The 22,020-nt window shown below is 42.6% G+C and overlaps 1 protein-coding gene across 13 annotated transcripts in view; it reads right to left on the bottom strand.

Annotated features, from left to right (window-relative positions):
• sgip1a (SH3GL interacting endocytic adaptor 1a) overlaps nt 1-22,020 on the bottom strand; it is a 73,934-nt gene that overhangs the window by 12,716 nt on the left and 39,198 nt on the right. For 5 of the 13 annotated variants that reach the window (XM_064331968.1, XM_064331966.1, XM_064331970.1 and 2 more), the window contains 13 exons: nt 16,971-17,034; nt 15,157-15,181; nt 14,808-14,828; nt 14,565-14,627; nt 14,134-14,191; nt 13,582-13,777; nt 8,221-8,230; nt 6,293-6,317; nt 5,975-6,050; nt 4,585-4,667; nt 2,513-2,599; nt 2,048-2,122; nt 1,394-1,927 (listed from right to left, as the gene is read on the bottom strand). In XM_064331968.1, the coding sequence (XP_064188038.1) occupies nt 1,394-1,927; nt 2,048-2,122; nt 2,513-2,599; nt 4,585-4,667; nt 5,975-6,050; nt 6,293-6,317; nt 8,221-8,230; nt 13,582-13,777; nt 14,134-14,191; nt 14,565-14,627; nt 14,808-14,828; nt 15,157-15,181; nt 16,971-17,034 (1,317 nt within the window). Of the gene's footprint in view, nt 1-1,393; nt 1,928-2,047; nt 2,123-2,512; nt 2,600-4,584; nt 4,668-5,974; nt 6,051-6,292; nt 6,318-8,220; nt 8,267-13,581; nt 13,778-14,133; nt 14,192-14,564; nt 14,628-14,807; nt 14,829-15,156; nt 15,182-16,970; nt 17,035-22,020 lie in introns of those variants that run through there. The other 8 variants (XM_064331965.1, XM_064331972.1, XM_064331973.1 and 5 more) reach the window with 4 other exon arrangements.

The raw sequence follows: 22,020 nt of genomic DNA, 5'->3' as shown, positions 1-22,020 counted from the left end.
AGGCAGTCAGTGATTCAGAAGGCAACTGGGCACACCATCTCAAGATCACTGGCTGATAAAGTCCCTAAATGTGATTAAAATCAGACAATGACACATCAAGTTCATCAGCAACAGAAGGAGCAAAGTAAATGAGAGGGCAGCTGCAGCTGCTAATGACACAGCCCAGATCCATTTTCTGGGAATCACATTTCTAAGCTTTACCGGCAATGCAATAAGGCAGCGCTCAGAATGCCTGACAGCATGCATTGTATGTGCATTGCAACATGAACGAAAAATGCTACGTGGCCTGATCAATGTACATTAAACATGAGCACAATTTTTTAAATCCCACACATAATTGCATCTAATGTCAATACTGGGGTGGCCCTTAATTATGTGCACTATGATTAGTGAATGTAGGATGTTAGCAGACACTAAACCATGTATGATCAGCGCTGCTATGCGTATGTTAGATGTGAGCACACATGCTTACTGTGTGTGAACTATATTGATAAGATAATGGCAGTGCAAGGCTGGATTTGTGCTTCTGGTGGAAGTTGGGTGCAACAGGCCACATGGCACACAGAACTGTGCATGGCCTCTTTGCATGCCTCTCAACATTTGAAACATTGCAGACTGCGGACACGCCAGGTGCACACAGAACATGACTGTCAGTGATTGACACACCTCCTCCGGCTCTTTCAAAACAGGGCGGCAAGAAAGGAAGCAAGCAGCACACTGGCACAATGCACTTAAAAAGGTACATACGCTAGGGTACTATTTGTGAAAGAATAGAGTGGGATGCTTTTTGAATAGCCAATACTGATTTTTTTAAAATCTCGTGAACATGGGGGGGGCTAACCTGTCTCTCGTTAGCTTTAAATTAGCGAAGGTTGAAACAAATAGAAAATATAAAGCCGTTGTTCGTCTATACATACAAATATATTTACGTATTGACTGCAAATAATTACATATTATGAAACAAAAGCTTAAAACAGTCACAGGATTCAATTCTTAGTGAACATGCTAATAGCCTGCTACTGTCAGGATGCTTAAACTATTAACATGAAAACTATTAACATGTTTATGACATCTCTCAGCATTTAGCTAGGTAATTACCATAACAATTAAATGTTCATGAGTGCATGTGTAACATTTTTTACCTTAAAATAATAAAAGGACTAAAACCATCTAGCTGGGCTGGGATATCAGCGGGTTTTTTTATGGTGCTTCGTGAACAATGCCATGTGCAGTGACTATTATGACACTTCTTGGAAGTGCCTTGGATGAGAGCGCAAGAAGTATAGTATGTGTTTTACTGCTGCGGACGGCATGCACGTGTGACCGCAAAGGGGCTGGCCATGCTGAAGCCTTAAGCGAGCGCAGAGCTGAGAGTAGGAGTAAGAACACTCACCGCTGCCAGGGCCTGTTCCAGAGCAGGGCCCGGGCGAAGACACCACTGCTCGGTACGTGGGAGGGGGTGGAGGGGGAGGCGTGGCACGGGGCCCCTGAGCGTGCTCTTTGGGCGAGGCCGTGGACTCGGCCGGGTCCTCCCTCGGCGCCGACGCCTCCGGGCCCTGCTTATCCTCCTCGCCCAAGACCAGTGGCGGAGGGATGCTGCGTGCGGACGCATCTGTCGGAGGAGGAGGGCTGGCGGGAGAGTGCGACGCCTCCTCCGGAGGGGGGCCCGGAGGGAGGCGGGGGGGCGAGTCCGGGGGCGGGTGGGTGGGAAGAGGCGGGGCGGCGTCCTGGGGAGGCAGCGGCTTCTCCGGCGACTCGTCGGAGAAGCAGACCCATTTGTTCTCTGCGGCCTCCTCCTCAGGCTTGCCGCCCTGCACTGGACCAAAGATGTTGTCCAAGTCAGCGATGGACGCCTTTCTCCCCCCCTCAGAAGGGTGTTCCTGGGGACCGGAGGCGGGTTCATTGCCATCTTCATCTTGTGAGACCACTGTGACATGGGGGGGGGGGCACAAGCAGAAGTTGATAAAACAGCAGAAAGTGCCGGAACACACGTGTGCACTGGAGACAGACCAAACCAAAGCAGACATGAGAGAGGGGCTCTGCTTACCAGAAGAGTCTGCTGGGGGGGAGCCGCAGGGAGGGGGCGTGGCTGGGACATTCTTGGGAGGAAGCGGAGGTGGAGCTGCAATGATATTAGCAATGCTATGAAAGCTTGTTCGTCCAGAGTGTGACTCTCGGTGCCTGGGTTAGTAGCTTAGCACCCCCGCCAGGTGAACTTGGCACGGTCTGACCCAGCCCATGCAGAACCAATGACGAGGAGGCAAGAGGCAGAGCTGGGGAGCTACAGTAGCAGAAATGAATGTGCCCCGGAAAGAAATGGCCCCAGTAATAAAGGATGATTTTTCAAAGTAATGGCTTCTAAAAAAAAAAAAAAGATCAGGCTGGTTGTTACTCAGAGAGCTAATGGCGCACATGTTCAAGGTGTGTCCATTCCCAAGGGGAGTTTGTGAGCTGAGATCATGGGGGAAATAATCCGCGCAGATTAACAGAAACGCCACAAGTGGAAACTTACTTCCGGAGGGAAAGGCTCTTGCCAAAGGAGAGTCGGGGTGCGACTCGGATACATGCACGCCCCACACTTCTGATTCACCTATAATCACTACACAGGAGAGGAACACAACGCAACGGCAGGATTAAGCACATATCTGGAAGCACGAGGAGATCCTGTACCACACACTAGTGACTTCCTAAAAGCAAAAAAGCCCAAATGAGAAGTGAGAGTGCAGCAGTGGAGCACACCGCATAAGCTATGTACGGCCATTAAGCAGTGGCTCCTGCCCCTGATGACACACTCTGTCTGAAGCTAAAACAGCTCTTCCTGCTCTTTGCCAGGTATGGGTACTATGGCACTGTACAACCCTACCATTTGCACAGTTCCTCTAAGTGAAATGGCGTCCAGCCAGGAGCAAAATCCCTACCGGCATTTTGCCGTATCTCAGTAAATAATCCAGTGAATGAGCAAATGCGTAACAAAAGCAAAAGACCTCAATAAAATAATTTTGGAAAGGACAGTTGCCAGTCCTGTTGGTACTGCCCAAGTACACCATGAGCTCAGTGTCCTGGCTGTTCGTGGCTTTTTGATTTACTCAACTAAATTGATTCTTAAGATTTATGTACACATCTTTAAGAGCTGGTAGTTATGGCTTATTCTCTGTGTGAGAGCACTAGATGCAGTTCCCTTATTTTGACATGTCTACATTGAATTGGCTGCTATATTCATACAGGACCTCCCCACGCTGTGCACGACAACGGTCAGCATCTCAATAAATTAACTATAATGTTTACATTAAAGGGCCTGCATTAGCACTAAATGAGGTTCCATGTGCATCGTACGACTTAGAAATGAGGCCTGAGCCCAAATAAGTCCTTTAAGGCCAGGTAAGCTCTAGCCAAATCTTAAGCCCAAACTTGATGGAGCCCAATCACTGAAATAACAAGCCAACAGCAACACACAGCACAATTTTGTTTCCCACAGGAAAGCTGCCAGTGAAGGTGCTTGAAATCACGAAACAAAGGGAGCAACACTTCCACCAGCTCCTAACAATGACTGTCAGAAACGGTGCTAAGGAAAGCTTCTAGAGTGTTGTTATGCTCAACTAGCAAATTAAAACAGCCATTTTTGAGTTCACGCTTATTTATCTGTTTTTCCTTCTGCTAAACAGGCCCAGGTATTGGACCTATCTCAGCATACCTTCAGGCCCAGTCGGGTTTGGGCCAGGATGCAGACCTCTAGTACATACAAACAGTGATGTAAGATACACAAAACACGCTTATTTTTAAACACACACATCATTGGTACACAGACACACACAAAAACGCACACACAAACACAACGCATGCAATGTTGTAATAGATACAGAGGCATACTGCACAAACACATCTATCTTACTTGAAACAATACATACATACATCATGCATAAACATCATACATGAACAGGTGATTTGGACCACAGTCGTAAGTGTTCCACCCAGAATAGTATCAAAGCACCTTGGCAGTTTATACAAGTCTCTGGAAGTCTACCGAGGGATGGAACACCATTCTTCCAAAAGATTTGGAAGTTTTGATGATGGTGTTGGAGAGCATTGTCTAACACGCTGACCCAAAATCTTCCATAGGTGTTCAACTGGGTTGAGATCTCATGACTCAACCCAGTTGCATATAGCATATATTTCACATCATTTTCATACTCATCAATCTATTCAGTGACCCCTCGTGCCCTGTGGACGAGGGCATTCCTGGAAGAAACCACCCCCATCGGGATAGAAACGTTTCATCATAGGATAAAGGTGATCACTCAGAATAACTTTGTATTGACTTGCAGTGACCCTTCCCTTGAAGGGGACAAGGGGACCCAAGCCATGCCAGGAAAATGCCCCCCACGGCATAACAGAGCCACCAGACCCCCTGCCCCCCCTTTATAAATGCCCAGATGCAGTAACTGTAATTGTATCATGCAGTACACCTGTATGGAAGCATCTGCCTTCGTTATGCTTCTCCACTCATTTACTCCACTCAGGTATTTCCTTTAATTTGTCACCCGTCTGCACATGCTGACTAAATTCAGACTCATCAGACTATGATACCTTCTGTTTTCTGTGCTTCAAAGGCTGTCTCCAGCGGTGGCCCAAATAAGGCAGTTGCATCCTCTGGTACAGGAGACGTCTTACTGCAGGAGGAGGCATGCAAAAAAAAGAGTGAGCACTCGCTGCAAGAGGAATTCATTAATAATTTAAGCAACACACCCAAAACAGGCTGTTTGTAGAACGGTTGCATTCATTCCTCACATAAATAATAACCACGGAGCAATTGCTCTGTTTCTTTCATCCATACCCTCCCCTTCCCTACAGTACCAGATGCTCTCACCATATGCATTTCATTTCTGAATCACAGCACACAGAATGCTCCTAACGCAGTTACTAAAGCCTTGCATAACCAGGCCTGAGCCTAGAGCCCAACGACAGCAGTGGACTCAGCTGCAGTGCATTTAAAGGAGAACTATGGCTGAAATAACAGTGAACACAGCTCCCTCTAAACTGTTCAAAACTATTTCACATGCCATAATGCAGCAACCTCATCATCATCCATATTCATCCAGATTATTTTTATGAAGGTTATTTTGTTGACAAGGTATCTCACCCAATTTAAATTTTCTTGAGGCTGCTTTGAAAATCGTCAGGTGCGAGATGACAAACAGAGCTTATCTACATACCCAGTTTTCAAGGGGATGAAGAACCTCCGAATTACAAAGGGCCACTTGCATTGGCTTACTGTAGTGTATGAATTTTTCATATACAAATACGACCACTTTAAAGATTGACAAAATTCATGCACCCAAAATCGCATACTGGCATGCTATTTAGTAGATTTAGTAAGCCAATAGCATGTCAACACTTTTAGTATGTATGACACCATAGTCTGCATTAAAAAGTATTGGACAGATACCCGGATGTCATACTACATCCGGTGAAATATTGCAGTATGCAAACTGGACAGAGTGCGGGCATGAGTATCCCACAATGCACTGCGATTGTTCACGATCCAAGCAACCAGATATCAACTAATAATGGCAGATGGCAATTCAAGCCAAAGCAGCAAAACAGTTGAACAATTTAAATGCAATTATTACTTTTCACAATACTTAGCAGAAAATAGTTAAAACCAATGGTTAAATGTACAGTATGTTTTAAATCTTTTTCTTTCTGTCTTCTTTACATAAAGTCACATAAAGTAACTGTAGTCATTTTCACAAATTAATGAAAGTAACGTATTTTTATGATTACACAATATGTCTGAAAAGCCATCGTATTTTTGACTCTCATGCTCGAGATATTATACATACAGTATGTAGCACGTAGTATGTGGTTTTGGACACAGCCAATTTGTTTGATGTCAGAGCAGTTAGCTCATTAAAAGAGGTTGCATTGGAACATGGGTGGGCGGGGGAAATGTCTACAGCACGTCATGGGAGCTCACCTCGGGGGGTCTGGAGCAGGGCCTGGTGCGGGGGTTGCTGTGGGTGTGGAGCGTCTTGGCCTTGCAATCTCCTCACCTGTGAAAAAGTCACACTTCTTAATTCACTTCATTCGCATCAAGACACATACAATAACAATTGTAATTCATTAAATCTACACAAAACTTACAAAAACTAACACAAAAGTTTCAAGAGTAACAATGTATTCCATAATCACGATTTTGGATCATTTGTAGTTAGAATTAGGTATTCATGAGTAGCTAGAAGTAAAAACAGCAAGTTTACAACACAACCTACAGTCATGCTTACTAGATACTTACTGGAAATATTTCTTTTCATCAGGCCCTGTAATTAAAGAATAAGACATATTTAACACAAATTAAAGAATATAAAGTCCTATATCTTGGATATTCAAAGTAAGTCAGTGTAAAGCAGAGATGCATGGTTCAGTAAGCCAAAAGTATGACCCTGGCAATGAAACAAAATATGGCTGGTTCAAACACATTGTATCAAAGTTCTTCCCAAACTCGGTCCTGGGGGCCCCCTGTGTATACTTGTTTTCATTCCAACAACAGTTACAATCCCAGAATTTTTACAAACTGTTAATTTTGATTCATTAGGAGAATGTCATGTTTAGAGAGATTATTTATCCTCTTAGGCCACATTATGTCAGAAATAGCCATGCATACCACAAAGAATAAAATTCCCATGTTCATATTATGTGTATTGTGTTATATTTCAAACTGTTTTAAACTGATCATATTAAAGACTGAGGTGAATCAACAGGCTCCTAATTGGGGCAGGTGTGGACACCTTGGGCCGGTATCACAAAGCAGGATTACTGAGTTAGCAAGATAAAAGGAGTCAAATCCAAAACACTTCTTCTTACATCAGTCCATGTTCCAGATTTAGGAGGGTTCTGGGTTTTACTCAGTCCAGTTATCCAGCTAACTGAGTAATCCTGCTTTGTGATACAGGCCCCTAACCTCTAAAACTAACCATCTGGAAGACAATGAACTCTAAGCCAAAGCAAATGATAATGAGCCAAACCTGCATTGTGTTAATATGTTTAAGGAAAGAATAATGAAAGAAATTTAGCATGTGTTCAACAACATAATTAGGAGCCTATTTATTAACCTCAGTCTTCCATTTGATCAAAATAAACGTCTTTTAATGTAATAGTTTGCAAAATACCACAATAGGCACAGTATGAACAAGGGAATTGTATTCCTCATGGTATCCAGAGATACTTCAGGCATAATGTGGGTTAACTGGGTAAATAATCCCTCTAAACATGAAAAGCGCTTAATTACGAAAAATTAACAACTTGATAAAATTCAGAGATTACAATTGTGGTAGGAATGAAAACCAGCATACACCGGGGGCCTCAGGAGCGAGTTTGGGAACCACTGCTGTACTGCATAAAAGCCTGTATACTGCTTAAGTTCACATGATGAGGTACAACCAATGTTCTAGCTTTCAGCTGTGATTTGTGTATATACAAGAATATCAGCCACCCAGTCTGGAGAATGACTAATACCACCCCCATCTCTTACAAACAGAAATCTTCCCCCGCATACATTTGACTGCTGCTGTTTTAATAAATCTATAACAATAGCCAATCCAGTTCATTTACATCCACTGTACTGAACTGCAACCTGTGCAATACGAAAGGCAGAGGGAGAATAACTATGACAGAGGGACACAGAGAACTATAACTCCTACATGTAAATGAATATGAAACGCTACTGCAGCTGTGTCCCATCCACAGACACCGATTACCAATCCAGTGGAATCCAAACAGCAGCAGGTAATTTGGGCTAGAGAGACCCTGAGGTAGCATTAATGTTTAGCATCAGGCTGACGAACACTGACTCATCTTCTTCATTCAATCTCTGCAGAGTGGAGTACGATGCTCATTATTAATATCACAGGGTACCTGTTTTCCGATACAGAGATCAAAGAGTTGTGCTAGGCTAGATCTTCAATATGTGAAGCTGGGACAGACAGGCTTACTCAGTCAATTCCTGAGGGTATGGCCCAAGTGAGAGATCAAAAAACAAAACAGCCTCAAGCAGGACTTGAAAGGCAATGCTAAGGGGGATATTTGAGACTATGCTAATTAGAATTGACCCAGTCGCCTCTCCTTGATCTTTCACAACAACCTTACCCTGTATGGCGCCGCTAACAAGCTAACAAGTTAGTCATTATTATTATTATGTTAGTCATTATCACAGCCACAACTTACCGGGCTACGTCTCTGTGACCAGCAAAAAGGAAGAGAGAAGAGACACCTGGTCAGAAAGTGACAAATCAGTAAACAGACTTTAAACTTCAGGCACACAGTCACCAATCCCAAAGTCCCACAGAGCTCCTCTAGGCCCAGAGCCACACCTCCCCACTGGAAAGAGAAACCGAAGAGTGAGCGGTGTTAGTGTGACGTGATAAAGTCTGTGGGAGGAAACACCTTAAAATTCTACAGCCCAGTGGCACATCCTAGGCCAAGATTAGGAGAAAGCCACAACTCCAGCTGGGAAAGAGAAGTCTACCACAATAACACACAGGAACATGCTAGTGGGCACCATCAAGGGCCATATGGTATGTGAATATAGATCCCTCCCCCATCGGCAATCAATGGCTGGACCACAGCACTGAACATTCAATAGTAAATGATAAACCTCCATACAGTGTTGGCTTGAAGGAATAGGTTATGTCACACAGGCTAATGTATTTTTATTTTAGAAAAAAAATAATGTGGTTTTACAGTCTAGAATACTGATAAAAGTGAAGCTTTCTTCCACATAATCTGTGAGTCTGCTGCCGCCTTGGCCTCACCCAACGCCAGAGACACCGTCTCAGCCCAGCTCCTGCTGCTGTTCTTCTTTTTTTGTTTGTTTTTTAACTTTCCTTTGACTGTTCCTGAATCTGTTGCAGAGCACCAGACCTTGTCCCGTTTTGAAAACCCATTTCCATATTAAACAAACAGCAAGTGACACATAGGTGATGTAACCACATCTGGCATTCCTCAGGAGCCTAATCTCTGTGGACAGGGTGTGTGTGACCGGAGGCCCTCCACATCGTAGCCACACACAACCCCAGTGACCAGCGACAGCTCCACTCCCCCTCTGGCCTCTCACAGTATCTACTCCAGTGGAGTCTGGCCAGAGCTCTCATGTATGACAGAGGCACATGGGTAATGTGAGGGTGGGAGAACATGTGACCGACACCCACGTATTAGGGAAGCATCACTACACTGCATTCTGGATGGTGAGTGCGCAAAGCCTTATCTGGTAAATCCACAGAGTGCTTTCTTACAGAAATGGCAGCAGTTAACTACTTCAATCTATTCTCATTGCAACAGACACACCAGGGGAAAGGTTTAATGTCTCTGTTACAAACTCTCTTCCAAGCTATTCGTAAAGCAACAGGAGAGCATTAGAAAAACCCAACTGTTTCTCTCGCAATTAAAAAAAGATTTGAGTTCTAAAGAAAGCTTTTCTCAGCGGAAATAAAATGAATAACAGCAAGCCCGCACACACACATAATTAAAATGTAATCTGTTGAGCGGCTGTGGAAACAGCAGTGGCTTTCATTTATAGAAGTGGAAGGCACATGAGTCTTGTGAGTGAGCAGTCTTACGCAGGGCAGAGGAGGCCTCATCTGCTCCCTACAGACTACACTTTGTGCTGCAGTTCTATGGGGAACAGGCCAAACCGTCCTGCTGAACTAACATAAAAAAAACACCTTTTTGACCATCTCTCATTTTCAAGAAAATATCTGATTACACCAAAAGCTTGCTGCATTCCGCATTGCACACTATATCATCGCTCCACGAGGGAATCACCAGTTCATGACCAAAATGACTGGCCTCACACTTCACAGGGGTAAGCAAGGTAACAGATCCTAGTGATCCCAAGGATGTGATCCAGTTCCATTCCCATTTGACTAAATAATTGCAGTCACTGTTATGTTCAGAGCAGTCCCCAAAGATCCCCAGAAGAAACAGTTCCCCAGCGATGCTCACCTTTCATTTTCTCAACGTAAAAGAGGAAAAAACATACTATACACTGTAATGCGCACATGCAGACCTCTGCCATGCTACAGAGGTAAAATGTCAGTGCAGAGAAGCAAGAACAGGCTTACCGGACTACTCCTCTACAGAAGGCATTATTAGAGCGGGAGAGAGAAGGAATAGGTGCTATATTAGCGTAGTACACTGGGCTCACAGTCTAAGGGCGAATGCAATGGAATGAACAGGCAGTTTTGCAGTGTAGCTGCGACACTGAAAACATTTGTTTTCATCTTTTTGTAGCTCAAAAATGGCACTGACATGCCCAGCACAGCACAGAGGTAGTGGTAAGCACTCAAGATATGTATTATTAACCATCACTCTACAGATATGTAGAGTGATGGTTAAAGTCGCAGGTGGCCCATAGTATCCTCTGGCAACTTCCCTAACTTAATTAAGAAAAGCTCAGCTTTAACAGAAGATCTTACTGCAACAGGAACAGCTGGTGAGCATTTGGATTTCACTAAATGTAACGGCTTCAGCTATGGAAGTGACTACCAAGGTGTGATAATATAAATAGCACAGCTGAAGTACTTATTAAAATTCTTTGCAGTGCTTGAAGTGTCTGGAGCTAATCTGAGAATCCGAGTAGAAAATGGGGGTGTATGCTATGGAGGATGTCCAATGGAAACACCAGAATTAAAGGAAAGGGCTCACATTAATTCCAACCTTAAAAACTGACACAACGTAAAAAAACGGCAATTGATGGATGTGTTGTGATGGATTTGTTGGATATGGGCATAATTAGCAAAAAGTTTCCAACAGAGCAGAAAATATTGTCACTCAAATCTGCATCTGTTTTCATATTCAACTCTTGTGAGTGTTCCTAATATTCTTAAAAAGGCAGTAAACTCACTACGGTGCTAATGATGACATTTAATAAATAACTCTTAACAGATTGCAACAGCATGGAGAACACAGAACACCTTGAATATGCATTCTTTATTTCAATGAAAAATGACAAGAACATATGTTAGTGTTGAAATGAACCCCTCCATTCTGTAAACCAAAGAAGTGTCCTTGTGGTGCACCTATTCTCACTGGTCTGAGAATGTTTCTAACCAGGTGTGGAACTATTGCTCATATTAATCAGGTGAATGAACAAGTCACTCAGGATAAGAGTGTGTGCTTTTCCCCTCTTTTTCTTTCTAATTTAGAATACCCAATCATGCTCACAGGCTTTGCTTAGGCATACCTTTGATTAGTTAGGAAATGTTTTTCATAGCCTCTGCTTTGCATTCTCAACAACGATCCAACAGACAATTTAACACAGAGACAGCAAGCAAAAGGGGGGAGGAGAGGGAGGGAGGGAGGGAGGGAGGAGAGAGAGAGAGAGAGAGAGAGAGAGAGAGAGAGTGAAACAGGGAGAGTGCAAAGGCTCTGTTGTTCCATTTAGAAGCCTGTTAACCTTTCACCTGCTCCCATTCTTCTGAACAGATTTCATAGTCAATCCATCACCGTGGTTACCATTTGTAAGGACATGTTGCCTTGGAGTAGGACAGACATGTGACTAATGTATAATTCATGAACAAAACACCAGAAGTTACAACACTACAGAGAAGGTAATCTGAGCAAAACACCAATCTCTCATTGAGGATTTCAGGGCTAATGATAATGCAGCTATCAATACAGACCGGAAGACATATTTATGATGTTAAATCCCCATATAATATAGCCTGAAGCTTTCAGGCCTATTCATTCTCAAGTGCTTCCTGATTAATTACTATAAAACACAGTATCATCCCCTTCATCATTAAGCCATAACCTAGTTTTTAATGATTAAAAACAGGAGACTGTCTCACCACAAAGAAAATTCTGTGTCTCAGGAAAGGTTAAATGCCACTTAACATTCAAAATTCAGATTTAAGATAGATTTCCAGCACTGTAAACCACAATATCCATAACTAAAAATAACTTTCATGAGTGACTGAATTCAAACTAGTGCACTACAGTAAAGATAAACATATTCACTGTGCTCAAGATAATTATTTAAGGTCAGTAAATAATTAATGTTACTGGTCTGTAAGTTGTGTGGGTGGCTCGTGCAAATGCTCTGCTTTTCTTAGCTTAACTTGTTTATTCACCATTAATAATTTATAGGTGCCTGGTGAAACAATAGACAAGAGAAACTGTGGTGGATAGTAAAAGCTGTGGTCATTGCAGGGATTGGGCAGTTCCAGCTACGGCACAAACAGGGATTGGCCAACATCAGCTGTGGTAACAGCAGGGACCATACAGTGTCAGTGGTTATCAAAGCAGGGCGTAGGCACAGCAGTAACAAAATAAACTTCCAGCAGGTGGCTCTAACTTATGAAAATGTACCAAATTTGGTTCCTGGCTATGTGAGCTTTAGGCGAGTGGTTGATTTCTGAAATACTTTTTCATGCAAAGCATTGAAATTAAACTGAATGCAATCTGAGATGGTACTGTAATTACCACAATTCTGGCTCTTTAGGTAGAGGGTCACAACAACATTAAGTTCCTAGAGTCCTTTGTGAAGTTATAGCCAGTAACGGCTAGGTAGCATGCTGTACAATAGATATAATGCCAGTGTCTCATAAACAACTTTGCGAACAACTATGGAGACCCAATATGTAGCAAACATATGGCAAGATAAACATTTTGTTTTACTGTCTGTGTACAAAATGTACTCTGAGACAGCACAACATGGGGGCCACTGGGACATGCATTCAGTCAATCAAAGAACTCTCCCGCAGCCTTGTATTCAATCCAATATGGCTGCCATTCTCCATGGGGATGGAAGGGCTGCAGGTGTGTAAGTAGGACAGGCCGGAGATGCACATCAATGGTGCACATTAATACACTGAAACACAGACGATGCTGGGCTTGTGTAGACACAACTTTCCTCTGGGGAGGCTGGGTCACATGTTCAGACGCACAGCTTCGCATGTAGGCCATGTGGGCCTGCTTCCATAGGTGTGTAACATGTCTCAGTAAGAAGCTGCCCAAGACTTTGCTCTCCCTCTCCCTTTTTCTCTCTGCATTTACATGATTCTCTACACATCCCCCTCATTGAAACTGACTGCTTTTTAAACACAGGCTATCTATTTTTATTTGCTCTGGCCATCATGCTGAATTGATCATGCCAAGCAGGTGGGTTGAGTTAGGCGCTCCTTAAAATGGAGAAGCATGTAACCCAAAGCAGTTCAACGGCATTCTTCCAGACCAGCACATCCACTCCACTGCCCCGTTTGCTCCATCATTTAAAATGGCTGAGCACACAGAGTGCCTAATAATGCAGTAAACGGCCAACTGCTCATTTCTGCAAAAAGAAATATACTAAATCCATTCATTCTTTGAAGAGAAAAATGAATGTGAGGTTCTGCCTAGATCTCCCAAGGGTCACTTGTTATGTAGATGTGCCATACAATGTCAAGGCAACAGACAGATGGCAAGTCACAGGATCGTAATGATGAATCAAGCAACAACATAATGGGTATAAATAAGCACAAGAATGCAACACTTTTGAGCACAAAACAGCCCAAAAACACCAGGTAAAAGAGGGTGGCATACTGACACAAGGGAGGACTCACCAGTGGAGAGGGAGACAGTGCTATGTTGCCTATGGAAGCTTTTAGTTCATCTACTGTAGGTTCCGTACAGTTTGAGTTGTCTGCAGGTAAAGGTTTGATCTTGATCTTGAACCTCTTCCGATGGTCCTCCTCTTCCTCTGACTCACTGGATGAAAAAAAGTGAGTCTTGGTTTTTTGGACGGGTGGATCTTGGTTAAAGAAAATTATGGTTCCTTTTTAGTCAAATCTAAATTTTAGGGCCGGCTCACTGCATCCCACGCAGTTGCCTCATTCTGGGTGGATCATATTCAAGTAGGCATTCCTGAATACCACAAACCTCTCCCACCCTACCCTGAGACTAACTGTTTATTGGCTCCATAGATTCCTGAGGAGGCCTCAGCTTGTAACCAGCGTAGGACAAGGGGTAAGGCAATGCAGGCCTCTGTGACTGCTGAATAGGTGACTGGGGTTACTAAAATGCCTGAAAATGTAAAATGAGTAAATCTATTTTTTATGAATGTGTATATGGTTAGACTTTGAATGAGCATAAAAAGGATATCTCCTTCATCTTCCTCTGGTCTAATGCTGTATCCTTCTTCGTCCAGCTCGGGGGAGTTCTGAAAGAGTTGGAGGAACACCGATGTAACGCAAATTGATTCATGCACTCTGCCTGCTGCACTTGCATGGAAATGAAATAATGCCCATTTAAATGAAACCAGTCGAGAAGCAAACGATACTTTGTTATCAAATCCAAAGTGCTTCAAATTAATTTCCAGTCCAAGTTTAAAAGAAACCTGAAGTTCAAAACAATTTGCTTACTGTTTTCAGTACAGTGCTATACATGTGGTATGAATAAGAGTATGGGGTTTCAACACAATAAATTAAATAAATGTAAAGGCAGTTGTTGTAAATACACATTACCAGGCATAACATAAGCAAGAACACACAGTAATAGAGATGTATATGTGGCGTAAAGGAGAAAACACTTACATATCGTTCCCAGTCAATCTCTCCATAGAACCCATTTGGTGCCCCATTAGTCTTCTTCTGTGACTAAGCAGAAATAGTAATAATTTTAATCAAACTGAGCAGGAGACAACCGCGATAAATTATATGCACTTACTAGGGGCTGTTTAGGACTAAATCAGGCTAAAGAATGAAGGGAAGCCTACAGGTCTGTGCTAATACTGCTTTACATGCCATCTACTGATTGATTTCAAATCATTTTAATACCGATTCAGTCTCTTGAGGTTCCTGGGAGGTGAAGGGCCATGACACAGAAGATGAAAACATAATGTGGTTAGCCGTCCATGAACACAGAGAGCCAAATCATTTTCATGAAGACATCATCTCATTTGAAAAATGTGCCATTTGATTTCATCCAATAAAATAAAAAATATATAGTTGGACATACGAAAAATAGATTTAAAACAATTTAAAAGCTTTAAAAAATTGCAAAAACACCATAAACTCACAGTTTATCAGTCTAGAACGTTAAAGATTGTGAGGCCCACAAACACAAAATGGACAGCCTGACTAACACCCACTGTACTGTACAGTAACACTCTTTTGTGACACTTACACTCCCATCTCTGTCTGGAGATCCCCTGAAACACAGAGAGACGCAGAATCAGGATCATTAGAGTCCACTTCAGATTGCAGCTCTTTTCAGACACAGGTGTCCTCCTGAGAAGCGGAGCTGACAGGAGCACCTGCGCCTGCAGAACTGCACTGAATCTCATCATTCCCACGGCAACCGGCCACTACTCATCCATCAACGTGATCCTGCTCACACACTGGGCTGGAGAATGTACCACAGTTATTAGCAGTGACCATGTGATGTGCCATTACAAGGCTGTGGAAAAGACACCCTCTGTCTGTTGAATCATATAGAAAAACAGTCATTGCCCTATTACCGGCAAAACCAATGTTTGGCCATTTGTACTGAATCATTATTGAGTTTGTTCCTACAAAAAAGAAGAGGAAACCAATAACCTTGAGACTGCTATTGAGGTTTGTTAAGACATTTTTTATCAAGTTTGTTCAATGCTTCATGCAGATAAATCCATTGTCTTTAGGGAGAACAGCTATCTTAGCCCAGATTATTTATAGCCAATAAAACGTCAAGAACAAGTGTTTGTGTAATGGGTGTCTATAAATTCAGAGCAAAGTAAAATATCGAGTGTAAATTCTCAACTCATGAAAGGCATATGTGTAAATACACATACAGATGGGTGACAAATTAAAGTAAAACCCAATGAAGTGTCTTCGTAAAGTGTTGGGCCAACACAAGCTGCCAGAACAGCTTCAATGTCCCTGGGCATATATTCTGCAAGTCTACTGGAGGGATGGAGTGGACCCAAACAATGCCAGGAAAATGCCTCCCACAGCATAACAGTCACCAGACCGCCTCACTGTAGGGGTCAAGCATTCATGCCTGTACCATTCTCTTGGTGTACATCACACACGCACTCACCCAGGGTGAAGGATGACTCATCTGACCATACCATTTTTTTCCACATTTCTGTAGACCAGTGCCTATGGTTTTTCCATTGAACTCTCAAAAGTACATTCGTCTTTGTAATGAGGGGTTTATACACTGCAACCCTACTATAATATTCCACTCTAGGTAGTTGTTGACGGACTGTTCTGGCTGACACAGTCTGATCACGTCCTGCATTGACATTCTCAGTCACCTGAGGAAGAGTTGCTCTTCTGTTTTTCCTTATATATTGCACTAATGCACGAGCATCATGGTCACCGAACGTGCACTTTTGACCACAATTTCCGACCCTATTTACCAATGTCCTGCCCATAGATCTTAAAGGTCTTGTGGACAGATGAGACCAAGATTCACTTGTATCAGAGAGATGGCAAGCGCAAAGTGTGGAGGCCAAAAGGAACTGCCCAAGCACCCCTGTCATCTGTGAAACACGGTGGTGGGGGTGTTATGATTAGGGTTTGGGCATGTATTGCTGCCACAGATACTGGTTCACTTGTCTTCATTGATGATGTCACTGGTGACAGCGGTAGCAGAATTAATTTTAAAGAGTACAGAAGCATTTGCTGAAGATCAAGAAAATACTAAAATTTTCAAAGCCATTCATAATTCATTCACCAAATTTGAATCAAATTGAACATGTATTTCATATGCTGAAGAGAAAACTTAAGGCAAGTCACCCCCAAAACAAGCAGGAGCTGAAGAAGGTTGCAGTACAGGCCTGGCAAAGAATCACCAGAGAGTTTTATTGGAAAGGTCCTAGGAGTGATTGCAGTTTTAATTTACTCATGTTGAGCATTCTAGTTAGAGCCTGACATCCATAAAATTACAGATTCAGACACAATTTCAGCATGTCGCACAGTAGCCATCCTCCCAGTACATTTCCATTAACTTACGTAGAATCAGTGTCCTTCTCTTTCTTCCGTATCCCAAAGGCCTTCCTTGTACGCTTTTTCAATCCTAGAAGAATAAATGAGAGGAAACGCATCATTCACGCATCTTTGAGACCCCAGGGCCATCCACATCCCCGTGAAAATGCAGCAAAGCAACATGCATCAGTAACAACCGCAGACCCCAGGGACATACACATCCATGTAAAAATGCAGAAAAACAACATTATTCAGTAAAACCCTGCCTGCAGCTCTGTAAGAGATGAAAATCCAGGCAGAGTGAACCAGTGTATTGAGTCCAAGATTACAGCACCAAAGGCATGCAGTATATTTAATGTGTTATGAAGTAACAGATAACGCAATAAACACAAACTAATGTCACATTTGAAAAGGTCCAAAGGGGCCCATGAATTAAGTGGCATTACTTTGACGAATAACACAGAGAGGTAACAGATGGCATCAAAATAAACAGATAGGTAAGTTTTGAGTAAGAGTGAATAGAAAAGAATATTGATAACTCTGACATATTTTAATCTGATCGATGCTAAACATTAAATCATCCCTGACATAAATATAAACATAAATGTCCCACTTCTGTTTAGTATCTGTTAATATTAAAAAGTGCAGAAAACAGTGGTCGTACTGGCATATGGACAATGCGTACCTCAGACTTTCCTTTTAAACACAAGTCAGGCTTGGTTACCCTTGATCTCAGAATTTCTGGCTTGGTTTGTCAGTGACAATCACCAATTTGCCTCACAAAAACAGGAGTAGGCAATGAGGAGAGGCTGGAGAAACATGCTGCTTAAGCCCACACTGCAAGGCTACAGCACGACAGGACCCTGAACGGGCAACACCTGGAGCGACGCCACACCCGACTGAAGCGAAAACAATAAATCAATCCGGAACAGGAACGAGGTGCGCTCAGTCCTCACAAAATACTTCAGAGGTGGTGACACTCAAGAAGGAACCCCTATAATGCTCTGACATGCTGTTAGTCAGACTGAAAGTGCTTGCAGTGTGATCTGAAGCAGGGGCAGCAGTTTACATCCAGTGCTACATGAAACAGGGCCAGAGCAGGAAGAGAGAGGGAAGAGAGGAAAGGGATATTGCGAGAGGAGAGAGAGACAGGAGAGAAGATGGAGAGAAGAGATAGGAGACAGGATGGACAGAAGAGGAAAGAGGAGAAAGGGGAGATGGAAGAGAGAAGAAGAGAGGAGAGACAAAAGAGGGAAGAAGGAGAACAGCAGGAATGCACCATGGCTATCTTTACCAGGGTCATTCTTCCGCAACCATGCACTCTTTCACCTTCTCATTAATAAGGCCGTATCAGACTACAAAGGAGAGACCATCTCTTAACTATGCCATGAATGAAAGTACCCCGGGGTATTCAACCTAATTGAAGAATATGATAGAAAAGTCCTTGCATTTACTTTACGATGGTAAGTGCTTGATCGGTTTGCATTTGAGGAAAAGACATTAGACATAATTATGCTTGGCCAAGGTCATAATCATCAACATTATAACAAACAAAGCCCATGCATGCAACAACAAAATAAGGATGGTGCTATACTCCATGAAGTCAGTCTAAATCAAATGATCTGATATGGAATTGAAACATATTTAAATCCATTTAAATTTAAATCCCTTATGAATGGCAACAGAAGTGCTAACATAATTAGTGGCTGTTCTTAAAGGCAGCATAATCTCATTCAGAACATGAGCTACAGGAACGTCAACCAATAAGAGCTCAGGAACACTGCTTCAGCCCATAGGATGAAGAAGAAGAAGGAAACAAGATATCAAATACAGTATTCAGGAAAGCAGAGGACAGATAGAATGCATTTACATCACACCCATCTGCCTTGGCAATACAATGCCATTCCTGTTTCTCGCTTCATTCTATTTCTTCATCCAAGTGACTAATGGCAGCAAACAGAAGACAGTAGCATGACTGCCAACAGCACACAAACATAGCTGACATGAGAAATATTACATTTCTGCTTTTATTCTACCACAAATAATTACTATTCATATCAATTACTTTATTTGCTTGTCTATGAAAATAGAGCTATCCCAGTCCAAATTATTCTTGCACAAACACTATATACATTTAACAAAAATCAAAAACTAATTTAGGAGCATTCCAAGTACATGAAATGGAAACAGAAATGTCTCAATTAAATGCAAATAAAATCTAAGAGACTTTTGTCAAAATTGTACACAACCCTACCATAACCACAACATCTCAGAATGCACAGTATTTACAGCAAGTATGCATTGTTAGCTTAAAAGAAATGTTGATATAAGTACACTAACCTTTAATTACTTTCTATAAGTGATTTAAAAAATATATATTTTTGAAAATCCATTGGAATTTGGAGCATGTGTGTTACAGGTAGCAACCAAACAAATAAAGACAGGACTTAAGTAAGTACAGTAGGCACATAGTAGGGTTTTGGGGCACCATGTGTGGCCAGTACAACCTACATTTCCCATGGCAGCAATATGGTCAGAAAAACCATTGGTTTGGTGACATATTATCAATGTTAATATGGTTAATAAACAAAGAAACTGTGATAACATAAACAACACACAAAGTTCTTAGCTAGTTTGCTAAATCGTATATGTAATGTCAGAGATGTCCATAAGTAACTACTGTTGACATGTCTTCATAAGCAGGAAGCACTGGGGCACATGCTTTCAAAGGTGAGGGTATATCTGTGCAAGGAGCCCCTCTCCACATGTAATATCTACACTGATTCACTGATTTGGGCTTGTCATGCTGTGCTGCCCACATTGTTGATTTCAACTTATGAGGCCACACTGAATAAAAGCACTGAATGAGATACAGCTCCTGCTAGAATTTTAAGGATTTCATGACAAAGTTCTTAGATATTATTACAGATTTGACAAAACATCATTCTGTTGATAAAGATCTGCTCAGGCAGCATGTTCCCACAATCTCCCTCTATGTCCTTACAGTGGAGAACGCATTCTGTGGCGATGCCCTGTTTTTCTGTGACTGAGGTGTTTCCCCTGCTGTGAGGAGGAGAATCGGCCATGCTGATCTAAATCATTAATGAACACCGCTTTAAAAAAGCTCTGCTAGCCTGCGGTGGGAGCCCACTTCATCCCCTTGACTTCCTTTGTGCTGCACAATGGCCCATTCCCCTGTACTCCAGACTCAGCCTTAAAGAGGCATGTTAACAGGGGAATCTGTGCAAGCTCCATCCTGACTGGCAAAATCGGGCCTGGCTCAGGGAGCGGGCACTGTCCTCGCGCTAACACACGTGTCAGCTTTAAGCAGGCTAATTCTGGAAGCTGTTGTGCATACATATTATGAGGGCTGGGCACTGGCAAGCACAACAGCTCGTGGAGAAGTAGGAAGATGTAAAAAGATTATTATTTAGTTTTAATGTGCTTTTGATTGACCAAGACACTTTTTGTGTGCCGTAAAGGCTATTTAGATACTTAAAGAAGTATTTGGTTTGTGGTTCACAGAAAGGATATACAATTCAAGTGATTTCACGACATCTTGTACGCTGAAATTGTAGACAGGAATAATAATTTTAAAAAGTCAACTATCCCTTTAATATGGCTCCAGAGACAGAGTGACTCAGCCTTGTTGAGCTGGAGGAAGAGGCAGAAAAAAGGTAGAGAAGCTTTCACTGCCTCCGCATGCTTTCTCTCCCTCCCTGCCCCTCCATCTTAAACGCGCGTACGCACGCACACACACACACACACGCACACGCACACATGTACACACACACACGAGCGCACACGCACACACTCACACATGCACGCACACACACACACACACACACACACACACACACACACACACACACACACACACATGCGCACACACTCACACATGCCCGCACACACACATACACGCACACATGCGCACACTTACACATGCACGTACACACACGCGCGCGCGCGCACACACACACACACGCGCACACACACACGCATGCACAAATGGAGTCGCACATAATATGGCTTATTCATTGCTATTACCCCTCCTGTCATCTGTGAGCAGACTAATGTGATTTCTGACATCCCACTGGAAGAAAATTGAATTAGGAAAGATGCTGATCTACCCAAGCAAAATCAACATTATAACAACAGAACAAGCAGACTCCTGAACTGGTTTGAAGGTGATTTGAAGGTGGAAACTAAAACCCAAGGGAGGCTCACATTTAGATGTGAAATACATAAGACTTGCTTTTTTTTACTGCACTCTATGAATTTACAGTAAACCTCTTTCAACAGAACGAACAGATCACCTTGAATTCCTCTCACTGCTGTAGGCTGCGGCCCTGTGCACACCACCATGCTGGTGGTATCGGTTTGGTAATTATAAATTTACTTCATAATTAATACTTCCAGTTGACTTTATTTCACACAAATGCTGAGGAACTTCTTTATATTTTGAATAATATGGTGGTTTATTTTTTCCTGAAAGGATGCACAATTTGAAAGATAAATTCAAATTCCCCCTTCAGCTAATGACACAAAGGACCATGAATCTGGGTCAGAGGAAGAATTGGGTCCCCATCTCTGAGAGACAATAAACCACTTCCAAACAAAAGGTGTTTTGAAAACTGAAGGAGAGCCGGAGGTGCAGCCCCACTTCCTCCGACTGCACCTTAAACCAACACACACACACGCATCCAAGCACATACAGGAATAAACAAGCACATACCACATACCGACACTCACATTCCCAAACAGACACACAGAAACATTCAAAAGTAAGCATGATCTAATTGATCTAATACATACATACACACACACACACACACACACATTCAAAACTAAGCATGTACATAACACACACACACACATCTAGACACTCAAGCACTCTCCCACACACACACACAAGTGAAGTAGATGCAAGTCTAGATACAAGTCACAGCTCACGCTGAAGACTGAGCAATTAGTGTCCATTCCAATAGCCATCTGAGAAAGAGGGTGCACGTGGCTGGAGGAGTTGTCCTTCACACATGAAACTACAGCATGAGCTCAAGGTTTCAGCTATATTTAA

Source organism: Anguilla rostrata, chromosome 4 (assembly GCF_018555375.3).
Source record: "Anguilla rostrata isolate EN2019 chromosome 4, ASM1855537v3, whole genome shotgun sequence".
Taxonomy (NCBI): domain Eukaryota; kingdom Metazoa; phylum Chordata; class Actinopteri; order Anguilliformes; family Anguillidae; genus Anguilla; species Anguilla rostrata.
Note: the sequence above shows the minus strand (reverse complement) of the source record. Positions and strands in the feature narration are given on the sequence as shown.